Source organism: Opisthocomus hoazin, chromosome 4, assembly GCF_030867145.1.
Source record: "Opisthocomus hoazin isolate bOpiHoa1 chromosome 4, bOpiHoa1.hap1, whole genome shotgun sequence".
NCBI lineage: Eukaryota > Metazoa > Chordata > Aves > Opisthocomiformes > Opisthocomidae > Opisthocomus > Opisthocomus hoazin.
The window spans coordinates 41,438,153-41,461,727 of record NC_134417.1 but is presented as its reverse complement, the minus strand read 5'-3'; the positions used below and the strand labels follow the sequence as shown (position 1 = coordinate 41,461,727).

At 42.8% G+C, this 23,575-nt stretch overlaps 1 protein-coding gene across 2 annotated transcripts in view; it reads left to right on the top strand.

Moving 5' to 3' along the window:
* The window catches only part of ELMO1 (engulfment and cell motility 1), a 309,086-nt gene that overhangs the window by 55,854 nt on the left and 229,657 nt on the right, over window positions 1–23,575 (top strand). For both annotated transcript variants that reach the window (XM_075418684.1, XM_075418683.1), the window contains 3 exons: window positions 6,780–6,820; window positions 7,965–8,037; window positions 21,014–21,064. In XM_075418684.1, the coding sequence (XP_075274799.1) occupies window positions 6,780–6,820; window positions 7,965–8,037; window positions 21,014–21,064 (165 nt within the window). The remainder of the gene's footprint in view (window positions 1–6,779; window positions 6,821–7,964; window positions 8,038–21,013; window positions 21,065–23,575) is intronic.

Here is a 23,575-nt window from a genome sequence, read left to right as displayed (position 1 = left end):
TTTAATGCATTGGATATAATTCCGTGCACTAACATATGTATATACATAGACAGCGCTTGGTTAATGAACCAGTCAATGTTAATTACAATGCGTGTCAAAAAATGTGATTTCTTTTCTTACACGACTGTTGGGTTGGAGTAGTCATCATTACAGCTCCAGTTCTTTGCTGTGGTGGCAGCCAGCCATCCTGGATAAATGGGCAATGTTATCATCACACGTTACGTTTTATTAGCCTGGCTTGTCCAAAGCCCCATTCCTACTGGTTGGCTGGAGCCTTGCAAGGCTGTGAATGGACATCTCGTGGTGCGTGGCTGGGACCTCATCACTGAAAAATACATAAAAACGTTTATCTTGTACTGTTGAATACGGAGACAGCAGCAAAGCTTAATAAATTGAAAAGGCAACAGCTGTGCAACTGGGTTAGAAACTGTGAAAGAAATGGGGGAAAAAAGAAATAGAAATATTTAGGGAGTTACAGTCTAATGGATGCTATTTATGCTTTCTACTTAGTGCTGTCTTCTACATTAGGAAACGTTAGTTAAATGCAGTAGACAGTTAAATAATTTTTTTTATAGAAGTGCAAATAGAGCCAGGAGACACTTGAGGTCCTGCAGAAATAGTGTCCCAGCATTCCTGATCTCCAATATAAAGGATTTTTGGGAAATAATGTTTTAGGAAAGAGATGAAACACTTTATTAATTCTCTCCTATTTATTTATTTATGTATTTATTTTCTGGCTCTGATTTTGTTAGGGCCATAGTGCTAGCCAGAACCTCCCCACTGGAGCCTGAATTTTGCTGCCTGTGACTGATGGCATTTTCAAGATGAAGGCTCAACACGACTGTATGATTGTTGCATGCGCAAAATTTTTTAAGAAACAGCAGGAGTCTCATCTTTTATAAGTTAATTCTGCTGTATTTAAAGGAAATGTGTAATGATGAGATTTCTGGAGTTACGTACCAGTGAACTAATTACCAGATACTTCATTCACGTTCTGGCCAGCTGGAGTATCCAGGCACACTTTATGATTCAATTATATTTTCCTTGCAGAGCTCTGAGATTGTAGTACAAAAGAGAGTAATGGTAAATATCCCACAGTATAAATTTTTTTTGTGCCTTCACGTAGAGAAGAGTTTTCTACCCTGGTAGGCCAGCAGCATGTCAGTCCTGAGCTGTGGGTTTGGGATTTCTTCATGCAGTTTTCAAAGGTACGCTCACCTAATAAAGTGGTTGTGTGAAGAGCCACATCTTAAAGGCCTGCTTTGTAGCTCTTGAGGTCCTCGGAGAACTGTACTTTAAATACGTGATGCGAGTATGTTGCAAGCAAACATGCTGTAACCCGCAGCTGTAGGTCCCAGGTGTCTTAAAATTCTTCAGTGCTCTTGACTGGGAGATTGTGGTGCCCCTATTTGGGAAGTACTTGAGGAAACAGGAATTGTTATGGCTTGTTAGGACACTAGATGTGGAGTAAGAAGCTTCTGTAAAATTCTGATGTGTGGTTTTTTTTTAATAATGTTATTTTTCACTGCCTCTGTGTTGTACAGTCACTTTAACATCCTAAACATATGATCTGTGGGGCAATGCTTAGATGTGGTGAAACGCAGATTTAGGAGTGAGGATGTCTTTGGGGGAGGGAAGGGAGTAACTGGGGAAGCTGCAGCTGGGAGTGAAGGGTAATAGGATGGAAGCACCCAGGTTTCCTCAAGTCTTGTGTTCTCTGTAGAACCCCGACTACTATATTTATATCAAAGTGTTTCTACTGACACGTTAAAACTGCCACCTTAAGGGCTGTGAGCTGAGCCGATAAAAGCTCTCTCCCATCAGCAGGCTGCACTTGTTGGGGGTTTTGCCTGTCAGCTCCAGGGTGCGAATGTTTCCTGCCTTGGGGTGTGCTGCTGCACCAGCAGAACCATCTGGTGTTGACTTGGCCTTGGCTGGATTTTATGATCTCTGTTACTGCAGTGTTGGGATGTCCTTGTTCTTCAGGTGTTCACTCCCTCTGGTGCTCCCCTGAGTTAGGGGAATCCTCTTCTCCATCTTTTACAGGTGCCCGATGCCTAATTAACAAGTCTGGTCTTACTAATACTCCATTGTAGTCAACAGAGAGTGGATTCCCAGCATGGTTCAGAGGAGGTTGAGGATGCTGAAGCCCAAAGCTCTCCAGTACTTCCCCAATACAGGAGAGGACCTTGACTCTTACATCATGAGAATCCAGTGGCGAAGCAGCGAGTCAAGGATGCATCCTTGTCCTGGCATCTGGTATTTGCCACCAGACAGCCCTACTTCTGTTTCTGTAGCCCCTGGTGTATGACAGTAACAGATGAAGCCTCCATTGACTGTGAAAAGAGGTGTTTTTCTGGTTTTTAATAGCCATAAAAATGGCTTTTGCACTATAAGATTTGTTAGTAGAATGGTAGCATTAATTATAGACAGAATGGTGTTTTTACTGGCTGGAGATTCTGTTTTTTGACAGATGTACAGATCAGCAACAGAACTTTTTCTTTTGATGCTCAGTGTTTTCCACTAACAGATGTGCCGCATCTGCTGTTTTTATGTGATAGACTTAACAACAGCAAGGGTTAAGGGTTTTCTCGTTACTTCTGTGATTAAAAGGTGTCAGCCTGGGAAAATGATATCCCAATCATCATCCAAAAAACCAAAAAACAGCCCAGAAAATGAAAAAGCAATGAATCTCTGCTAGTCACTTGAAAAGGAAAGATATTCAGGCTTGGCCTAAAAGAAACCTATCTACAGTTCCCTGGTAGAGCACAATCGAAGTATATCTGAGCTGCACGTAGAACACAGGTTTCTACCCAGAATGTAGGCTTTTGTCCTCTTTACACGTGCACATACACACATGCACCTATGCACACACACAGTTGCTATTTGATTTGGAAGTGCTTTAAACCCAGCTTAGTGTACCGGTGGATTGAACCAGACCTAGGGCTTGGTCAGCACTTGTGTGCAGCGTATTCCTAGCTTTCTTACGTTCGTCCCGTGATTTCCCTGGAACAGACCAGTGACCTGGACTCACCCAGCCCACACTCTTGCATGCCTGTGCCTAGTGCTTGCTGGTGACTGGTTACCTCCATGGGGAACCCAAGGTGCAGGCGGGAGAGGAGGAAACTGGTTAGGAAATCAGAGCGCGAAATCTTAGTCTGTGTTCTGCAAGTTACTTCGGAAGTGCCACAAAATGTTGCACGAGTGGCAAGGGCGGGTACTCAAGAAGACTGAGGGAGGGATCTGTGTGCACTGTAGCACACACAACCTGGAGAGGTGACCCGAGACGTACGCCGGTGAGCACAGAAGCAGAGATGAGGTGTCACTGCCTGGTGGATGTCATTAGGGCTACGCTTAGCGTCTCTCAGATGCCTGTACTAACCCGTCGGTGCAGATGAAGCTTTACGGGGTGTGTAAACTCACGCTGGCTCTGGTGCTGCCTGGGCTCGGCGTCGATGGCAGGGTTCTCCCCATGTGTGCAGATCGGCAAGTCGCAAGGCCGTAATGCCCCGTTACCGTTTCCCTCTGGATTTCAGGTATTAATTTAATACCTATCCTAGGAAGATACTTGTATACTAGCCAACATGTTCAGTGTAGATGGCTGTGATATGTTAGCTGGAGGGGTTATCTCCTATAGGGAGCATAAGGCTTACTTTGATCTGTGTTATTTCACGCATTAAAGCTACAGCTTGATCTTCTTAGAGCTTTTGGTGAGCTTCTCGGCATGTGTAAAGGCACGCTTGATTTTTACTGGTGTAGGGGAGGACATGGAGGCAAATAAAACCCCCAAACTAAAATGCACTAGCACGAAATATTGATTTCGATGAAGGAAAAACTTTGAGATGTTTTTGGACTGCCTGATAGTAAGGAATTATTTGAGGTGTATTCACTAATAATTTTTCAGAACTGTAAACGCAGCAAAGATATTATGTAAATTTCCATAAACAATTTCAGGAAGAGTAAAATAACAAAAACATCACGTCCCTTCCCTTTGACATCAGCCCGGCTGTGCCGGAGCCGTTGTGCGGAGCCCCCTCCCGCCGTCTGGGACGTGCCGCTTCCCGCTGCGGCCGGGGTGCTGGGGACCACTGATCTGCGTGGCGGGGAGGCAGGAGGGAGGTAGTTTGTCCGGAGACTTTACGTGTGTAGGGGGAGCGCAGCCCAAGGGGCAATGAGGAGCAGCAGCTTATTAGGATTGCAGTGGTGTTGATTTTTACACTCATTAATTTGTAAAGTGCTATCAAATTGCTCATATCCCAGGAAGAAAACTCGGTATCCCGGAAGAGTTCCACTTATTTTGATCCCATTGTTGGTGGGTGAGCTGCGCTTGGTCCCTTCAGTGCTGTAGCAGCAGTGTGGTGGGAGGTCAAAGCAGTGCTGCAGCAGGCTGGCTGTATCGAGAATTTTTATTACTGACAATTTGTTTTTAACTGGCCCTTATAGCTTCTGGTTGGTTTGTTGTGGATTGCTGTTTTGTCTAAGTTTTCCGTTTCAAATAACGTTATACAATAATACAAAGGTGGCATAGAGTTGGCAAGGAGACTGAGGAAGGACATAGAAGCTGATGGTGTAGAGGACTTAGAAGTACCAAAATGATGATTTGGAAAGTAATTGTATCCAACCTTCCCAGTGTTTATGTTATTGCCAGTTTGGGTTGTTAAAAGTGTCTGTTTGTTGTAGTTCCCTGTGGGAAACTGTAGTTCCTCAGAGAAGTAACGGGGAGGAGAGGCAGTTACTCTTTTTGTCCTCGGTTGTATTAAATCTGTTAGCTGACACCAATTTACTTAGTAAAGGCAATTAAAATCCCAGATACAAATTTTATCAAATAGCAGAGCAGGACCCACAGCAGCATCCTGAGGAGAGAAGGGGAGGCAGCACGCGGAGCTGGGTGGCAAGCTGGTGTTACCCTGCTCCAGGCAAACCTGCACTCCTCCCTCTCCCCTCTATCCCTCCTGAAAAATGGGATTTCAGTTTTTTTGGGAGGGATAGAGGGAGGAGAGCAGTCGGAAACAGGGATTGCATTTGCAGAATTGCAGAAGCTACAAACTTCTTGGGGAGGAGGACAGCAGGTGGAAGCAGCCGCCCCCAAGTGACACGGTAATCCAGACTGAGGAACTGATCGGGCTGAGAAACTGTGGGGAAGGAAACACGCTTTTCCTTGCTGGAATGATCTGCCTGGCTATGGCTGCGCAAGCTGCCGAGCCAGCGCAACAGAGAGAAGCTGCTGTGCAGAAAGGCCACGTCGGCTGCGCGGCGGGGAGCAGTCTCACACTTCTCGCCTGTTCTCCTGTGTGCCAGCGTTTGCAAGTCATTTGGGCACAGAGCAAGTCAGATGAGGCAATCCGGGGGAAAACTATTTCTTTCCTTTTTACTGGGCTGTTCTGTAGTTGGATCAGTTTCCCTAGGGTGGCTGGCTCATCTGGGTGGTCATGTGAAAATAGCTCTGGGTGGTGAAAGAGGAAGGATGGAAACCGAGGACCGAGACGGTGTGGCAAGGAGGGACAGGATCCTTTCAGCAGATGTTTTCATTCATGCTTGAGTAAAATGGTCTTGTGTTACATTTTTGCCTGTTTATGAACTGGCTTAGTTGACATGACTGTTGAAATAAAAAATCCTTCCCCGAATCTGACCTGGTGAGGGAATCCTGTCTGTTTTTTCTGTCTGTTGCAATGATGCAGTTCAGAAAACAAATCCAAGGGAAAAATAATTACCCTTTCCCATAAGGCACCCTGGTACTGACTTAATTTTTGGCGTAATCAGTTTTCCGTAAACACTAAAAGGAGATGACTTCTTTTGGCAACAGTGTTGGTTTAGGGGTTGTTATGTGGTGGGTTTTTTGGTTTTTGTTCTGTTTGTTTTTCAAGAACTCTGTGAACTCTGATCATTGGAAGTAAGTAGAGAGAGAGCCCTATGCTGTTTGGGTGATTTCGGGGAATTTTCACGAAGCAACAGATCTGTGTGACATTGAGCGGTCACCCAATACTGGAGAAAAAACTCTGTGTCACCCATAAGTGAAATGTCGTCTGTTTCTTTTTGCTGTGCAACTTCATCAATGTTTTGGGGTATAAAATGCATTTCCCTTTAGCCAGCAACCTTCGAAAAACACTTGTGTGTGCACCCTGTGTTTGTAAGTGTGTTCAGAGCCTTGCAACATCACCAGGCTAGACTGTTCCTTCTATTTTGGGACCCAAAGCAACAGAGCTGTTTTCAGTCAGTCCAAATGCTTGTGCTCGCAGATGTAGAGAATAAAGCAGAACTGATACCTCTGGGATCTTAACACCTTCCAGCTGGTGTTTTATCAGAGGGGAACCTGCGTGTGTGTACTTGAGAAAGAGGATTTCTGTCATCGTGTGACCATTTCCGAGAGGGACAAAAGGAGGTTTAAAAATATTGAATGTCTTCTTGCTTCAGATGTCATTCCTGCAAAATGGTCACGTTGATATCCAAATCTTCTGTTTCTGTTGGGTAACGAGATGCAGTGTACACAAAAGACCCTTTGATTTCTGAGTTGAGAAGCTGAGTTGATGCCGTATGGGCGAATGTTGACAAAAATGACTGATAAAGTCATCATGCGTATGTGTAGAATTGCTGTCTTTATAGATTATCAGACCAAAACAGCAGAAAAAGTGGAATTCCTATCAAGCTTGATATTAAACAAAAAGTTAAATACTGCTGACTTGTTTTGCTCTTTGCAGTCAGTGGTTTTGGAATCGTATTTTAAGAGCTTAAGGCTGTTCCAATTTGGTGATTTTTTTTTTTTTTCTTTTTTCCTTAACCAGAAAAAGCCACTGTCCTCAATAATAAAAGAAGTCTGCGATGGGTAAGTTCTGCCATATAGTACATATTAGACACCATATGTTTTGGAGTTATTAAATTCACCAGGAGATATTTTTTTCTGAAGGAAATCTAGATGTCCTGTATGACTGGTCATTAGTTTCTTAAATCTTGTAGTTGTTTTATCTTCAGATTTTGAATTTGCAATGTGTTTTGGATCAATTACTTGCAAGATGAGGTTCCTAACAAAGCAGCTCCAACATGTGGGTGACTCTCATCTAGACTGTTTGTTGCCTTTCTGCACAGACAGGTGTTTTACCCACTCACTCTGCGCTTGTGATCCCTGCAGTTTGTGGGTTAAGGAACTAAAGCACTGACTGTGGCTTTGATTTTTTGAGCGCTGGATCTAGTGGCTACTGTAAACTGGTGCAGTTGATATGATTGCTCACATGTAACAGATTTTAATCACAAGTCCTGCAGTATGAACTAATAATTGGCTAAGAGAAATACCTTGCTTTAGTTTTAACATGTTAATATTTGGGGACAAAAATGCTGTTTTAAACAAGTACTGTCACAGAGGAGAAACTAGTTTATATTCATCAAATTGCTGCTGAGTTTAAAAAGGTGGTATTTTATGCTTAATGTAATACATCAACTTAATACTGTATGTGCTGGGTATTGTATGAGCTAGCATAATATCCTGATACTGTAAAATTTTTTGTCTGTTTTAATGATTTAATGATCTTGCTTACTGCAAGCAAAAATTATTCTTGCTGTTTTTTATACATCTGGAATTAATATCAGATCATGATCAACTTTTATTTTTGGAGCACTGAAGTATCACTGCAGGGACAAAGTAGTTTCTCTTCTTTCTCCTCCCCTCTTCTTTTTATTTTGCCTTGGAAGGAAGGTATTTACGTAATTTCTTTCTCCACCATGGTCAAGTTTAGGGCTTTGTTTCAGTTATGCAAAGGGAAAATCTCATTTATAGGATGTATTTGTACTGAAGTTTTGCCCTTGTAAGCATGTTTTTATTTTGAACTTTGGAACTCATTGTTGAAAGCTTTGGGTAAGTAGGAGAAATATGCAGGAATGACAGGCACTTGTTTGATCATAGTAAAATTATGTAAAGGGTAGTTTTTGACCTTTTAAGATTTAATTTTTGATTAATTTATTTTCATATTTCTAAGGTGGTCTCTTCCAAATCATGATCAATTTGCACTGCAGCATGCTGATAGTTCTAATTTCTACATCACAGAGAAGGTAGGTAAATCATTCAACACAATCCTTGTATAGCCTGTCAAAATTCTTGCCACAATAATTTATTTTAATTTAAAATATATACAAACATAGAGTATTTTCTGTAATGCGATGCCAATGAGAAGGTAGGTACTGGAGACCTGGTTTAATGATTTTGCACCGATTTCTTCGGTTTGGAAAGGCAAATAAAAGTTTGTATGTGCCAAAGCCTTCAGGTCTGAAGAGTACGAGACTTCAGCACTGAGCCCGTCAGCTTTAGTATTTGTGCAGTTTTAGTATTCTGCTGACAAGTGGTGTACAGGAAATTGAAATACGTAAAACACGAAGGGCTCTTTGAAGTCTGAGGAGACCTTCAGTGCATGTCACTTCCCTCTTTGGCTGATCAGGTAGAAAGAAGTTTCAGAGACTGTGTAATAATTGCTACTCCTTCCTGCCTGCTGTCTCGTCCTTTTCCAGTTTTGTATGTTATGTTGGCTTATTTTTTGGTCCCCAGATAGCGTGGCAATAGGTGATTCATGAAGTGATGCAATGATTTCAGCACAGAGTAACGAAATTGCTGTAGCTGTAATAAAAATGGAATGTCTGGTCCAAGTAAATGGGGCATGCTCATCTGAACAAGACCAGGTAGTTCACTTATTCCTAGCATTACTGATAGAATTGCCGAAATTACTGAAATGAGGAAAAAAAAAATTCATTTATTTGGAAGACTGTATATATTAGTGCTGCAGAAGTACCAATTTCTAAGCAACGGGAAGAGAGCATTCTTCAAAACCTGCTGAAGTCTGCAAGCAGATTGCCTAACCTCAGTGGATTTTGAGCTAAATAGACCTGCGTTTAGCTGCACAAACGTAGATGCCTCTGGTGTACCTTGTTATCAGTTTAGCTTGGCTTACTCTGAAGTGGAAGGGTCTTTTGGTTTGGGGTTTTTTGTGTGGGTTTTTTTTAGTATTTTACAATTGTTTAGGATCTGCTAAACACAGCTGAGACTTGAACTAACTTTTCTCTTGCTGTAATTCTTCCCTCACCCAAGAAGTAAAGGGAACTTAGGCACAGTTAAGTGTTTAGAAAGACTAAATTTAGCAAGACAGCTAGAGCAGTTGCTCATAGGATAGTGCTGCTTTTTTTTTGTTGCCTTTTTTTTTTTAGCAGACCAGTTTCAGTTTTTCATTTAACTGTTTGTCATCCCAGACAACCTTCTCAACGTGTCAGTGTTTTGAGATCTCCCCTTTTTCCGCTTGTGTGTTTTTTTTCTCCTTTCTTTTCAAGTTTCAATTGACAGACACTTCAAAGGCCACCACAAGGAAAACTGCTGAAGTAATTATTGGCTGCGGTGTTTTGCCTCCACCCAAATTAAATAGTGAGACTGGTTTGCTAATAGCTTCGAATTGTGACACAACATTTTCAAATAAACCAGACACAATTGAACTTGCCTGTTGGCATTTGAACTCTTAATTGTACAGTGAATATTTCCAAGAAGCCAAGACTGAACGAATACTTGGGCTTGTTGAAGGAATTTGTCCTGATAGGGTTGGAGGTATCTTCCTGCTTTGTCTCCACCTTTGGTGTATAGGCTCCTTCAGATCTGGAGAAGTGTTTTCTGTTCCACGGAAAATGAAGTCTGATGGCTTTTGGCTGCCTTTAACTGGAAACAAGGGTGGAAAATGACGGTCTTCTAGAACATTTTGGATTGTACTGCAGAGAGGACTTTGAGTTTGTTTATTCCCTACTGAAAATATGCAGAGTGTCTGACTCTGAGTCACATAAATAAGAGAAAAGCTCTAAATGCCACCAGTATTACTCAGATGTCTGTGACTTTTATTAGATATTGTTCACTGTTTATCACTGCTTATTGGATAGTGGCTATAAAGAGAGGCTTATATAGGCCGTCACCCCTTCTGCATACTTTCCCTCATTTGTGTGCAGTAGGATATTGTTGCTTTCCGCATTAAAGCATGAAAAACACCAGGCATGAAGACAAACACATGCACTTCAGTGAAGCTACAACACTAATTGCTGAAGCCCACATTGCTTTAATCTGCCTCTTACTAGGACATCAGCAGAGCTCTTTTGCGACAGTGGCAGCTTCTAATAAGTAAATATTTTTCACTGCTCTCGAAGATGAATTGCAGGTCCGTACAAATGCAGAAAACATTACGTATAGGTCATGTTTCTGCAGAGCCTGGGTGACTGCTGGTTTGTGGCCTTCCAGGTAGAGATGTCTTTTTAAAATATCACCGTGTTCAAAGTTACCAGAAAGAAAAGCAATTAATGAATTCTTGTGCAAAGTAACGGGAAACTTTGAAAGTGAAAATGTTACAAATGTGGGACTGTCAACACATGGCATACAATTATATTTTTGGTTTTGGGTGGCAAACAGCGCATCTGTGTTTTGGTTGTCATATGCAGAGCTCTCTATCTTTTGTAGCTGACCTGTATTTCCCGATTATACCATACATAAACAAAAACAACACCCAAGAAGCCCTGTCTCTTACTTTTTTTTTTTTTCTGGATGTATTATTTGGAAAAATGCCTCTACAGGAGTAGCAATAACTCCTTCAGACAGTATAAAGGTGGTCTGTTAACCAATCTTGAGTCACCCAGGGTTCCTACTAGAGATATGGCTTATTGCAGCAGATGCAGTTTGGGCTGCTGCCTCTGGGGTTCTGGTTTGGCTGTCCCCGTGCCCCTGAAATTGCAGTAGGAATTATTAATTATTAATAATTAATTATTTATTATTTATTTTAGTACCTTTAAAAAAAACACAACAGAAATAAAATAAGAGGTTTTGTGGACAAGAAAACCAAGCAAGCATAGTGCCTAAGCTCCAAGCCTAACTGCTGTTTCAATCACAGTGTGTTTTATTTTTAATTACAATAATAAGCGCGTATTTTTTTTAAAGGCCTTACCTATCATGGAGAGCCATTTCTTTGGTAGGTCAAACACCTAAAAGCCTGACTTTTGAATCAGAATTTCATTGTGCTGTACTGTATAATAGAGAATAAAAAAGTCACCTTTGCTTCACTCTGTCCAGGTTGTACCTGAATAGATGCTTGTGTGCGTCAGGCATAATAACTCAGGAACACGATAGCCTGGACGAGCTCAGTTTTAGAACAGAAAATGCTGTATGAACAGTAGAAAATGGGTGTGTAATTTTGTGTGCTCTGTGTGTTCCTGGGCTGAAAACCATAGCTTGGATATCTGTCGACTGTGTTCCTCTGCTGGCAGCACAAGGGATCCAGGGACAGACACCCGAGGGGCTCGTGCAGCGTCTTGGTGGGTATGCCTGGTCCCTTGTCGCTGCTCACTCTTGGCCTTGCAGACATGGTCTGGCTCCTCTAGATCCACTTGTGCATCTGCAGATCCCACCGTAGGCTCTGGGTCTGGGCGGGATCGTTATCACCACAAACTCGGTCTCTAAAACCAGAAAGACGGTGAAGGAGCTGTTCCGATTACAGCACAGCTCAAAAATGGTTGTTTTGTCACATCTGAAGGTGCGATAAACTAGAACGTTTATCAACAAGGGGGCCTTGCAGCAGTGTGGGGCTGGGGAAGAACAGTGTTCAAGGTTGCTTTGCTGTGGGACGCAGAGTGTGGTGGCTTTTATCCCTGCACCAGAGCAACTGTCAGGAATAAAAGGCTAGCTCGCTCTTGCTGAGGGGCTTTGTGAGCCAGCTCTGAGCTGTGTTCGGCACAGGGTGATGATACTGGTGCCATTTTTTGTGTTATCTATTAATCAGAAGGACATTTCATTCATCTGTTTACTGACTGCAGTCCATTTTTATTCTGTCACAATTTCATTGTGTTCAGTTTTTTACATCTGATGCCTGTGAAGACTCCCTGTGGTTTTTCTCCTTCGTTCCTGACTCCCACATTTCCCTTTCATTCTTACATGTTATTGCATGAAGTGGAGGAGAGCAGATGCTGAGTTCCCTCCGTTAATTTTGAGAGACTTTTGTGCTATTTTGAGATTGGAGCTGCCCCCAGCTTGCTTTCGTTGTCATTACTCTGCTCTTTGCTGTGTTTGCAGATAGGACGTCTTTCTAGCCCCTGCCTTCCCTGAGCTGGAAACCTGGGTAGAGTCCCTGGTGTTTGTTCTTTCTCAAAGGTGCTTTTGCTTGTGACCTGTTTTTTGCTGAATACAACCTGTAATTGTATATTCGTGTGAAACTCCACCATGCTCCCTGCGTGGGAGTGTATGCAAATGACAGGACAAGAAATGAGCCACTTGGAGGGTAGGGGTTTTTTGGAGGTTTTTTTTACTTTCATGTTTTTAGTATTTTTTCAGTCTGTTTTCACTGATTAGTTGAACTTCAGTGAATTGGAGGTAAGCATTCTCATAATGAAGGTTTCTGATTTGCTGAAGGACCTGGTACTTCATAAACAGCTGAGAATGAGAAGTAGCACGAAGGCTGGGAACAGGAGAAATGTATTCAGTGATCTGTTCCTCTCATTTGAATTTTGCATTACTCTTGATAATACATTTGTTAGTAATGCTACATAAAAGGCAGATGCCAGTCCAGATTTGACCTGGACCGAACTATGCCTGACTTTCCCTTTTCTCGGTCAGCAATAGGACATGGGGTATTTCCCTCGTATTCACAAATTTCTTACGATTTTGGGGCATCTGCATAGCCCTGCAGAAATTCCTAGCAGTAAGGGCAGCACATGGAATCAGAGTGGCCGTGCTCCTGCCTACTTGATGGATTCTGGCAACTCTGCCCTGCGGACTCCAGTAAAAACTAGTGGCACTAGTATATTTCTCTGGTGAGCAGAAGTAAAACTCAAGTATCTGTACGCTAAATCATTTTCAGTCCTGCTTCATTCAGGCTGATTTCAAGAACAGTGGTCATCCTTCTCTTAGCAAATTAGTCCTAGTTTTTAGGACTCCTTTTGTAGGATTTTAGGTTTATGTTCAGTTTTCCACAGGTTCTGTCAACCTGTTAATACTTTCTGGCCCCAGCATGAACGTCTAAATTCTGCTTGCCTTCTTTTTAAGTATTTGGTACGGCAATATCTGACATTTAGTTCCTTAGTTCCACGTCAAGGCTGATGGGATGGATCAAGTGTTTTTTTAGAATGTTGTATATGGATATTTATTTTCCAGAATTTAGTTTGTAATTTTGCCTCACGAATAATCACTAGAGAGGAGTGGCTCTGAAATGATCTGTCTTTCTGTTACAGCAGGTGAAAATAAGTACGGTATACCACAGGCGTAATGCGACTGTTTGGGTTCAGCTGAGAGCAAACAGTTCTGTTTAAGATCTGGCTGACAGAAAAATGCTCTTTAAATCATCTTCATGCTTAAAGAACAACCTGTTTAGATAAATGGGTCCTTTCACAAGGTGGGGTGAACAGACATCATAGCTCACTACTGAAAGGGGATAGTTCTGATTTCTCCTCTCCTTCTTCATGAGATTCTGCCACTTCATTTCTGCTGGCTAAGGCTTTTTTTTTTGTTTTGACAATTTTTGGAGGTGAGGGCAAGGGGGTATGATTTTGTGCCAGTTTAATTTGTTATATTTGCTTAATAAGAAGTCTGCCTGATCTGATGTAAGGGTGGGGCAGGAACTTTGAATTGTGTCCAGGGACGGGCTGCAGAGAAGGAAGAAGTTGAAGGGTAGGAAGAAGAATGAAACTTTGCTCTTTTTAACAGCTGTGAGCTGTTGTGTCTCTCAGATTCTTGTGTAACTGGCTTAGGCTGATGTGGAATGAACTTGTTGGCGAATTCTGACTGTAGTCACAAGTGGAGAGGGGATGTTTTTACCTACAGTGTCCCTGTGTCTGACAGGCACAGGGAAGGGAGTAGGATGTACATGTTAGAGAAGCACAAGCACCTGTAGGCTTGCCCTTAAACAAGTCTCGGTATAGTTCCAACTGTGGTGCTTGCAAAATGAACTGGCCCTCTTTCCTGCTTGTACTATGGTGCTTATTCCTATCTTTACCCTTACAAGCTGGGCAAAACCCAAAATGATAAAATTTTCATCTGGTTTAGTTCCCTTGTTGACTCATCAAGTAGTTATACAACTGTTTATGCCACATAAAAAGGGTAGTAGGAATGAGCAAGAGGCTGAAAAGCAAGACTGTGCTTGATGGTAGCAAGCTGTGCTTTGATTTGGCAAAAGTGACTGTGAGCAATGGTCTTGTCCTGGGTCTTCAGCTATTTCTCTTAGTAGCAGCATCTGCTCAAGGAGCTACTGCTCCTGCACTGACCTCTCAGTGGTGCTGTGAGTGAATGCGTTCGGTGAACGCCCTCGAAGAACTGACTTCAATTTGACAATCCTTATTTGTGGGGTGGTGGTTTTTTTTTTTTGGTATGTGTATACCAGTTCCCTGTTTTGATTTCCTCACACAATCTCACCAACAATAGTATGAGCCCAGCTACGTCTGTCATTTCCTCATGTTTATTTTGCAGGGTCTAGCTCTTATGTTCCAACTGATCAGAGGATGATGGGGCAGCTTTCTAACTGCCCACCCCTTCCGTGTACTGGTATAACTGTGTGGTTGCTTGAATTGAGGAACTGATCTAGGTTAAAAATAACTTGTGTGTAACTTCTTTTGATGTGTCAGAAGGATGTCTGCCTGCAGTGCAATACCAGCGCTGCTCTGCAGAGCAAGTGGTGCCTGATAATGTTGTCCTTGTAGATCACTCCACCTGAAGAAGAGGAAATCATGCAAAGTATGGACTTTTTCCTTAGGATATGGTTTCAGTGGCATTCAAGCTGATATAACTATGGGTTGCTGGAGAAAAAGGTAGTGGAGCTTTCTTTTTCCCCTCCCTTGCTTCATTGCCTTCACTTCTCTGGCATCCTAGTGACTGTACTGCTGGAAGATGAGTTGGTTCAAGTCATGGATCTGACAGAAGAAAACTTTGGAATATTCCACCCCCCCCCCCCCTTTTTTTTTTTTTGTGTGGATGAAGGGAGGAGGAAGAGGTAACCTTTTTAAGGTTAGGTGGTTGACTGTGCTGCTGCATGTTGGTAGATCCGATGCAAGGAAAGTGTTGGGAGCCCACACACTAGAAGAATACGCGCAGCATTGTGTCTCCAGTGGCCTGTAGAGTTGCACTGAATTAGGTATACCCTGATACTGCACCACTGGTGTAACTGGGTTTATTTGCTAGCTGCTGTAATCCTTGAATAGGGGTAGATAACAGCATGCAGGAAACTTCCTCTTTTTAGAAACTTCAACCAAACAACCAAAGCTTAACAGAAAATGCTGTCATCGAATTTTAACGTGAAAAACTAGAAGACATTCTCCCTGTTTCCAGTGGCTTTCCAGAAAAGGCATTTTATCACAAGATTAATTGCTCGGTATTTCTGCTAAAACAGTACAGTCCTGCCATGCCAAGTAGTACAATGTTGATAATTACATATATCTCTTAATTCTCATCTCACTTAGTTTTTGGTGACTAAAAGTGAACTTGAGAAATTTCTTACCAGGTCAGCCGAGTGTTATATCTAACCTCTGAGTCTATCTCCAGCTGTAACAGTAGCAAATGCCGTTCAGGGTTGTGATCTGATGATGGCGTTCGCTCCCTTCCTGCTTCCTCAGCATTCGTATTTGTTGTACTACAGGTGTTGGAGGCTACGTCTACACTTAGTCCATTTAGTATCCGTACAAGGCCATGAAATTCTTTCATCTCTTCTTGAACCTACTGATACTGCCTGCTTTCACAGCCTCTTGCGACAGCAAGCTCAAGAAGTTCACTGCCTGCAGAATGAGCAGGCACATTCTTCATCTGCTTTAAACTGATCCCTTACTGCTTTCATCAAGTTACCTCCTAGTTCTCACACTGCAGGGTTTGATAACAACAGTTCTGCATTCAGCTTCTCCACTACTTTCTCTCCTCTGGCTTTTGTCCCTCGGAACTGAGGAGACCTTGCCTGGTGAGGCAGCTGCTCAATCCCATTGAGCATTTCAGTTGCCTTTCTCTGTGTTTTCCCTGTCACTCCTGCATCTTCCTTAGGATGTGGAGATCAGAACTGCACACAGTGCCCTGGCGTGTGGGTGCATGAAGTTCTTGTGTCATGGCAAAATGATGCCCTCTGCCTAGTTCACGGTACCGCTTCTGATAACGCCCGGTGTTTGCTGACTGCTGTGGCACGTTAAATCAGTGCTTTAAGGGAGATCTGCCAACAAGGACTGTGCTTCTCTTTCCTGAGTTGTTGTCTTAGAAATGAACTCTTATCGTGTAGCATTTTGTCCTTATTTACTACTTGCCTAAACTCCTCCACATGCAAATGTTATGGAGTCACAAACATAGCTCTAGTTTTTTGTTGTTGTGTCAATTTGGAGGAGGGTGTAATAAAATAATAGTAGTATGGAAATAGGGAAGAATCTATTATTTAATGATATGAACACATGAAGTCATTTAGATTTCTTGGCTGTTATTCTTTAGCCCAGTTAGAGGAATCTGAAGGAAGCTGTTTGGTCAAGGTTAAAGAATAGCACTGGGTGAGCTATAACCACGGGAACCAATGCTTCTAGGTCTTCCTCAAAAATGTTAAAAAACCATTCCAATCCAACAAGTTACAGTGAGCTGAATCTTGAGGCATTTTGCTGGGTATAACAGATTATTAAAATGATCAGACAAATACATGGCAATATAAACTTTAATTTTACTTGATAAGTTTTCCAAATTGTGTCTCCAGCAAAGCTCTGGATACATGGCTTGATTGTTTTGATAGGATTTTTTGGAAACGAATTCACATACCTTCATCCCTCTCCCTGGTTTGGTGGACTCTGTTGATGCTCGAGGCCTGCTTTTTAGATGCAAGTCTGTGCAAGCCTCATGCAGGTGTTTTGGGCAAAGTAGCCTATGGCACAGTAAAGGCAGAGCTTTGAGAAGGAACAGAATCTGGTGGCTGAGAATGTAGGTTCATGTTGCTCCGGCTGGTGGAGTTGGAAGTCAGAGGGCCCCAAGAAGTGAACACGAGGCGAACTGCACAGCTGTCCTCTGCTTCCTGCTATGTTGTGTTGTTTATGTGTTGTTGTGACAGTGTGTGGCTGTCTGAGACCTTGGCTTGGAAAGTGTCATGAAGTAGTATGATGCTTGGAAATGCTGCCTACTCAACTAGAATAAAATCATCTAGTGAGTGTAGACTCTTGCTGGATATAATATTGCAAATGGGGCTTATTTGTATCCATAATATAACTGCTGTCTTAGTCCTAGGTGATATCTATAATAAATCTATTTTTTTTGTTACGGAGGTTTTTGGGGGCATTTTGATTAGTGCTGTTTCAGTAGTTCCCTGTCTGCCCAGGGATAAGCTTCGCTAATACAGATCAACAGCATGAACAGCGTCTGCAAACCTGACGTACCCTTGAGAAACAGATTGGAAATGTCTCCGAAGAGATCTTTGGTGGTGGTGTGCCCTGTCCTGAATAGTAGTGGTGCTTACGAGTACGATTGCCAAAGCCAGGCTGCTGTGGTGGTATGAGGTTCTGTTATCCTCGAAAAGAAATCCACAGGATGCTGTCCCTAATACTAAGCTGATGAACTGAGTGTAAATGTTGCAAATGAAATTAACTGGCATGCCGACTACTGCATCATACAGTTAATGTAGGAAATCCTCTTGGCTTAATTGTACGCTTACACGCTGTTTCTTGGTAGGCGCTTAAGTCATTATTTAGAATGGATAAACAAAATTGGATTTTTGATTGGGGAACAGCTAACCCTTTTCAAGTTTTGGCTAGCCTGCTGTGTTAGAGACTTGATGCTTTGCATACTTTCAGAGAGAAGGCATGGGCAGTTTTCCTTAAGCCTTTGTCTAAATCAGGAGTTGAAGATGAGCTCTCTTGTGATAGCAGTGATTGAATTTACAGTATAGGGCAGACCTACGCACTTTGGCCTGAGCCAGGCATGACGAGAGAAAGGTCTTTGTGCTTCGTGTGCTGTGGGCTCTGACAGGTATCCAGCTTTGAGTCTGAAAGGTTTTGTGTTTCAGACTTGACTTGATAAATAAAGACCCCAAACAAAACTTCCAGCTTTGGTGTACTCTGTGTGTTCTTTTTCCTCTGCTATTTTATATGTAACCAGCTGACGTACGGTCACTCTGGAGAGTAGTACTGCTCTTGTTTATCTGTGTGCGGTATCTGAACTTCAGCAGGGTTATCGGCTTCCCTTTTTCCACTTGTTTTTAAATTCCTCTGACTATAGAGAAATAGCGTATTTTTAACAAGGTATTTTTCACTTACTGGATTGTTTGTAGATTCAATCTATGCAATCTGTAAGTGTCCCGATGTAATTAGAGCTTTATTTTTCAACCTGCGTGACCCGACACTGCAGAGAGTGTATCAGGTTAAGCCCAACTTTTTATGGGTTAGGGTTTTAGCCTGTGACAAAACTGCTGTAATTGAACAAACCGTGGAGCACGGTTTCAGCCTGAAGCAGCTATGAAATAGTGTAATTCAAGCTGTGGTTGACAGCTTGCTGCTCCAGGGAAGGTATGATTCCTCCTCATGATTCCCCTGTTCTCTTTGCCCCCACCGCTTCCCTGCTCCCAAAGACGTCGTTCCACCAGCTTTCCTCGGTTAGCGCTGGTGCTCCACCCTTGCAGAACTTGTTTCTGTTTATTAACCTGGCAGAAAATTCTCCTCTCCTTCTTGCTGGGGCTGCTTTCTGCCAGGGTGGTGAGATTGTGTGGTTGACCCCTCCAACGGGTTTGCCCGGCATCAGAGCTGGTGCGAGGTAGAAGGGGGAGCACGCAGGTGGGAGGGTGATGCAGAGGCACCCCACCTTGCAGAAGTACTCTGCGGGTCAGCAAACTCCTTGGACCTTCTGAGACCACAGTGTAGTCTTCTCGCACAAAGCCTGGTACCTCCCGTTTGCAACGGGATGGGAGCGTTTGCAGAGACACTTATTGTGGCCCAGAGGAAGTGACGTAACTTGTTAAACCACAGACTAATTTGTACGTCTGATTTGGTAGTTTGTGTTAATTACAGCAGGAAACATGAGAAACTGAGTTCAAAGTTGCGCTGCTGAAATAAATAAGCCTGTGTTGGCGCTCTTACTTGCGTTTAAGAACAGTCTATCTACTGATCTCCAGTATTTTCAGAAGGGAATCAGTGAACTTTCAGTTCTGAATGTGATTAGTACAGCTGAAGTTGTTGAAGTGTTGTCTCGTTCCCTAACTGTTTTTCATGTTGTTGCATGCAGGGATTTGCTACCTTCCACATCAGGCTGAGGGAACCCTGCATGTGTGTGTGCATGCATGGACTCTGACCTAACAGAGCTGAGGTCCAGTGCCTTAGCCTAAGCTGTCGATGGAGGTAGATTTAGCCTATGCTGAGTGTCTGTCCTAAAGCAATTGCTTTTACTCAGTTCCATAAATCCAGGAGGTGGTAACAGTTTAAGCTACCGCAACTGTTTGCAGAGTGAGTTTGTTTCAACACTGATTTAGATTAAACCACACAGATGCACTATTGCCATTTCATACAGATTCCTTAGGCCTGATGAGACGTAGCTGGGTCTGGTGCTGTTTTACTACGAGAGAAGAAAATCTGGCACTTCATTGGTGCTGTGGGAAGTCACCCGGTACTTAGCTGCTCACCCTTTTTTGCCCCTCTCAAGTATAGCCTGGCTGGCCTCCCTGGGGTTGTTCTGGCAGAAGGAGACTGCTGAGGGCTGAGATGAGTTATATGCATATGTAAGCAAACATGCTGTAAAAAAGCTTCTCCCTTGTACCCCCTGTGTTGTCTGGCACTTCAGTTATTTCAGTTACAGTGAAGAAGTGTTTGTGGGTGGAGGATGATATTATGTATAACTGGAAACAATCCCACAGAGGACTTGGGTACCAAGAAAGAGGCTATGTACTAGAGTTTTATTTTGGGACTACTTGACCTGTTTTCAGGCAAGATTTATCCTGTTTTTAGCATTTTGGATTTGAGATGTATCAGAATGGGAACAAGAAGGTTGAAATGAGCTTGGGAAAAAATTGAGTGCGAAGAAATATACCTTCAATTTTTTGGCTAAACACCAGTCTGCAGAAAGCCTGCAGTGTGGCCTTTAGAATAAAATTAGCTCGCTCTCTCAGACTGTTAGGGATTCCTCTGATTCCTTTGAATTAGGGTAATGGCTGATGAACAAGCTATTGAACCGTGAATGAAGTTACAACTGTGCATTGCGCTGTGCACAGCCAGTACCTGTTAGTATGTTTGTTGTGCTAGGTGCTGTATTCTCTTAACCTGTGGAGAGCAGGAGGTAGCTGGTTGAAAGAGGGGCGAGCTCCCCTACGCTTACCACAGGGGAAGACCATGCCCATGGGCATTGACCACAAAGTTATGGGTATACTGTAAGGATACACCATAGCTTACGCCATGGCAGCTTTTTCATCTGCCCATAGCTTTAGTTTAAATGAGCACCCTATGTGAGCTTAGCCAAAATAAAATGTTTAATGCTGCCTATTTCTGCCAGCAGGGTAAGGAGGATGACTTACGGCATCTTTGAACTTTGCTAACAGCGATGCATTTTTAACTTTGAGGGAGAATGCGAAGTTGTGGTGGCAGAGCTCAGTGGGTTGGTTCCAGAGGTTTAAGTCAGCATGTTCTTGTTATAGAAAATGGAGAGCCAGTGGGATAAATTTTAAATCCTGCAGATGGTTAATGACAGGTTTCAGCAAACTTACCAACTCCTCAACTATGTAGCAGAATACCAGAACCAGACACCATGGACAGTATGTTTCAAAGAAATACTTAGAAATTGCCAGTGGAAGCTAAACTTTGAAAAACATGAAGTCATTCTTGAAAGGGTTCACATTTGTTAAAGATCACGTCAACAGCCACATATTTCTCGAAGCTGATGCTAGTATGCCGTGATGGGGAAAATACTGTGGATGTTGGCTCATATATGAAAGAGGGAAGCTTTTGCATGCTGACAGGGGAAAGTACTGTTGCTGGTTTAGCGGGCATTCTGCTCAATGCATGTTTGATTTTTTTCATGTGAGTCTTAAATAATACCTTTTGGATTTTTCTCTTTCAGAATCGTAATGAAATAAAAAATGGAGCGATCCTTCGGTTAACAACATCTCCAGTGAGTTATTGTTCCGTTCTCTCCCTTCAAAGTGAAGATTTGATTAGTAAATCATTGTGAACTGATGTATGTATTTCTAAGCTTTAGCCACACTGTATCCCACAATCCCTCCGCAAAGGAGGATGGTGGTGTGGTCACAAGATGAATGTATGTGGTCGTCTCTTTTTCTGAGTTGTGGGGGCAGGGGTGGTATCTCTTTGAGTGACATTTGTTGATAAAGTTGGCACAACTGGGTGTTTTTATGGCTCTCACTTCTCTCCCACTGGGAACAGTTTCATGTCCAAGATACCTTTGCTTCCCTGCTGGCATTGTAGCCTCACTCAAGTGCTCCTTCTCTACCCCAGCACTGAGAGCTGAGAGAAGAGGCTGGGAGTTGACTCATGGACAGCTCTGCTGTGCAGCTCTGGTCAGAGCTTTCCTGCTCTCTGGCTTTCTTTTGAGTGAGCAGCAACTGTGATGTTGAGAATTTACTGGTTTTGTTTTATTTTTTTTCAACACCACCTCCTTGCCAGCTCCTCAGAAAAGCACGGCAGAGTTGCTGGTTGCCTTGTAATGGCCTGTTTTCCTGCTGAGTTGAGCAGTACTGTTACCACATGCTGAAAGCTGCTATTAGTCCCAGAAGATGTATAAGGCAGCAGCAATCCCATTTCCTTGCTGACAAATGTAGTGTGCCATTAAAATGGTTTACCTCTTCATGGTGATGTTCTAGCTTCTGCAGATTCAAAGCATTCTTATGGCCAAACTCTGCCATCCTGTACTGCAGCTCATTTGAACAGGCAGGACAGAGCTGTGGTGGTTTAACTTCGGCTGCTGTTGAACCTGTTGAGTGGGGTCAATTACTGCCATAAAATGTACGAAATTCTATCTTGCAGCCACACAGAGATTATAGATAAGTTTTTGGATGAATGACTTTTCAGCTAGTAGGGCCTAAGTTCAAAGTGAAGAAACAGAGAAGTGCGTGTTGTTACTAACTTCGCAGGGTCTCTGGGCATGATGTGCACTTCCACTCCTCCTCAGGCTGCTTAAGCTGATGATGGATTATGTTGAACTTGGGAGGTGACTGAATTTGTACACAGACTTTTGTGTGTAAGTGGAGATTGAAGAAGCCAGTATGGAAACATAGACATGCCTCAAATCTTTTAATAAGTGACTGCAATATTAATCTACAGCAGTGTAGCTTCTTAACAGAAAGCACTTCTAAGCAGCAGCCAGCTGGGCAAAGACAAGACATTTCCGCTATGCTCGATCGTCTTTTTCAGTGGTCATTATATACAGAGTTTTACAGTCATAAGAACAGACAACAGTTTAAGACCGTGGCTGTCTCGGAGTCTGTGTGACTCCAGAGTCTCCTGCCATATGTTCCTGCCATATGTCACCAGAACAGCTTCATACATGAGGAAAACACTTGCTGGTGGAGTAAACCCCATTTGGTAGAACTTCCTCAGAAACAGCCCCAGCACCAGCTTTTCCGAACTTTTGGGACTTCTTAAGAACAAGTATCCACTCCACTGAAAAAGGGCTATCTACTGCCCAGACTTGGGATCTCATGAAATCAAAACAACATCTGTGGTTCATCAAGAACCAATGTGGTCCAAGCGCACTGCATCATTCTTCTGTGTAACCACAGCACGAAGTGACATCATGAGATGACTCATGGAATCCTTCCCTGTCTCAAAATCCACAACCAGTTCCACCACACAAAACTGAAGAGAGGCTGTGCTGTGACTGATCTGTGAAGATGGCTGGCTGTGTCTTCATGATCACCTGTGCGATTGGGAACGTGACCTACAAATACAAAAGACAAATTTTGGATTTATCACATTTTCTGCTAAGTTTTATGGGCAGGAGGGTGGGGCTTTGCATAAGACTCTCTTCTTGTTCCATTTCTTTGGTGGTTTGCCCTAGGGTCAGTCAACCAAGACAAGGGTCCTTAGGATACTGAGGTATTACCTGTTACCTACCAAGTTACGGACCACTCTGGCAGTGGCCTGCAGTTACAAGTGACTCGGCCATCCTGTTATAAAAGAGAAGGCCAGTCCACTTTCTAGTCTTCAGTATTGATACTTGTCCATGAACCAGTGCTTATTTTCTAATTTTCTGACATTTTAAAAAAATTTTTGTTAACTTTTGCCCAGAATCAGGGAAGTGGCTTGGAAGGAGGTTTTTGAAGGACTGGATTGTTTTTTTGTCAGATTAGAGAGTATTGGTATTCTTAAAATAGACATAAAATGAAGTTCTGCATGTTCCCACCCTACAATAGTAGTGTCTTTGCTTTTAAGATACCGTCAAAGCGGTCATCATAGAGGTACCTAAAATAGATTAAAGGCTTCCAAGCTGTGGTTTTTAGACTGGTGACCCACACAACGCTTGTCGTTTACCCTGAGAAGCTAACAGGCCATCTGTTTCCATTTTTCCTCTGATATTCTTTATAAGCGCAGCAGTAGTTGGAGGAGATAATGTGAAGAACAGACTGCATGATATACTCCTGCAAAATGGGAAAGGTGCTTTCCT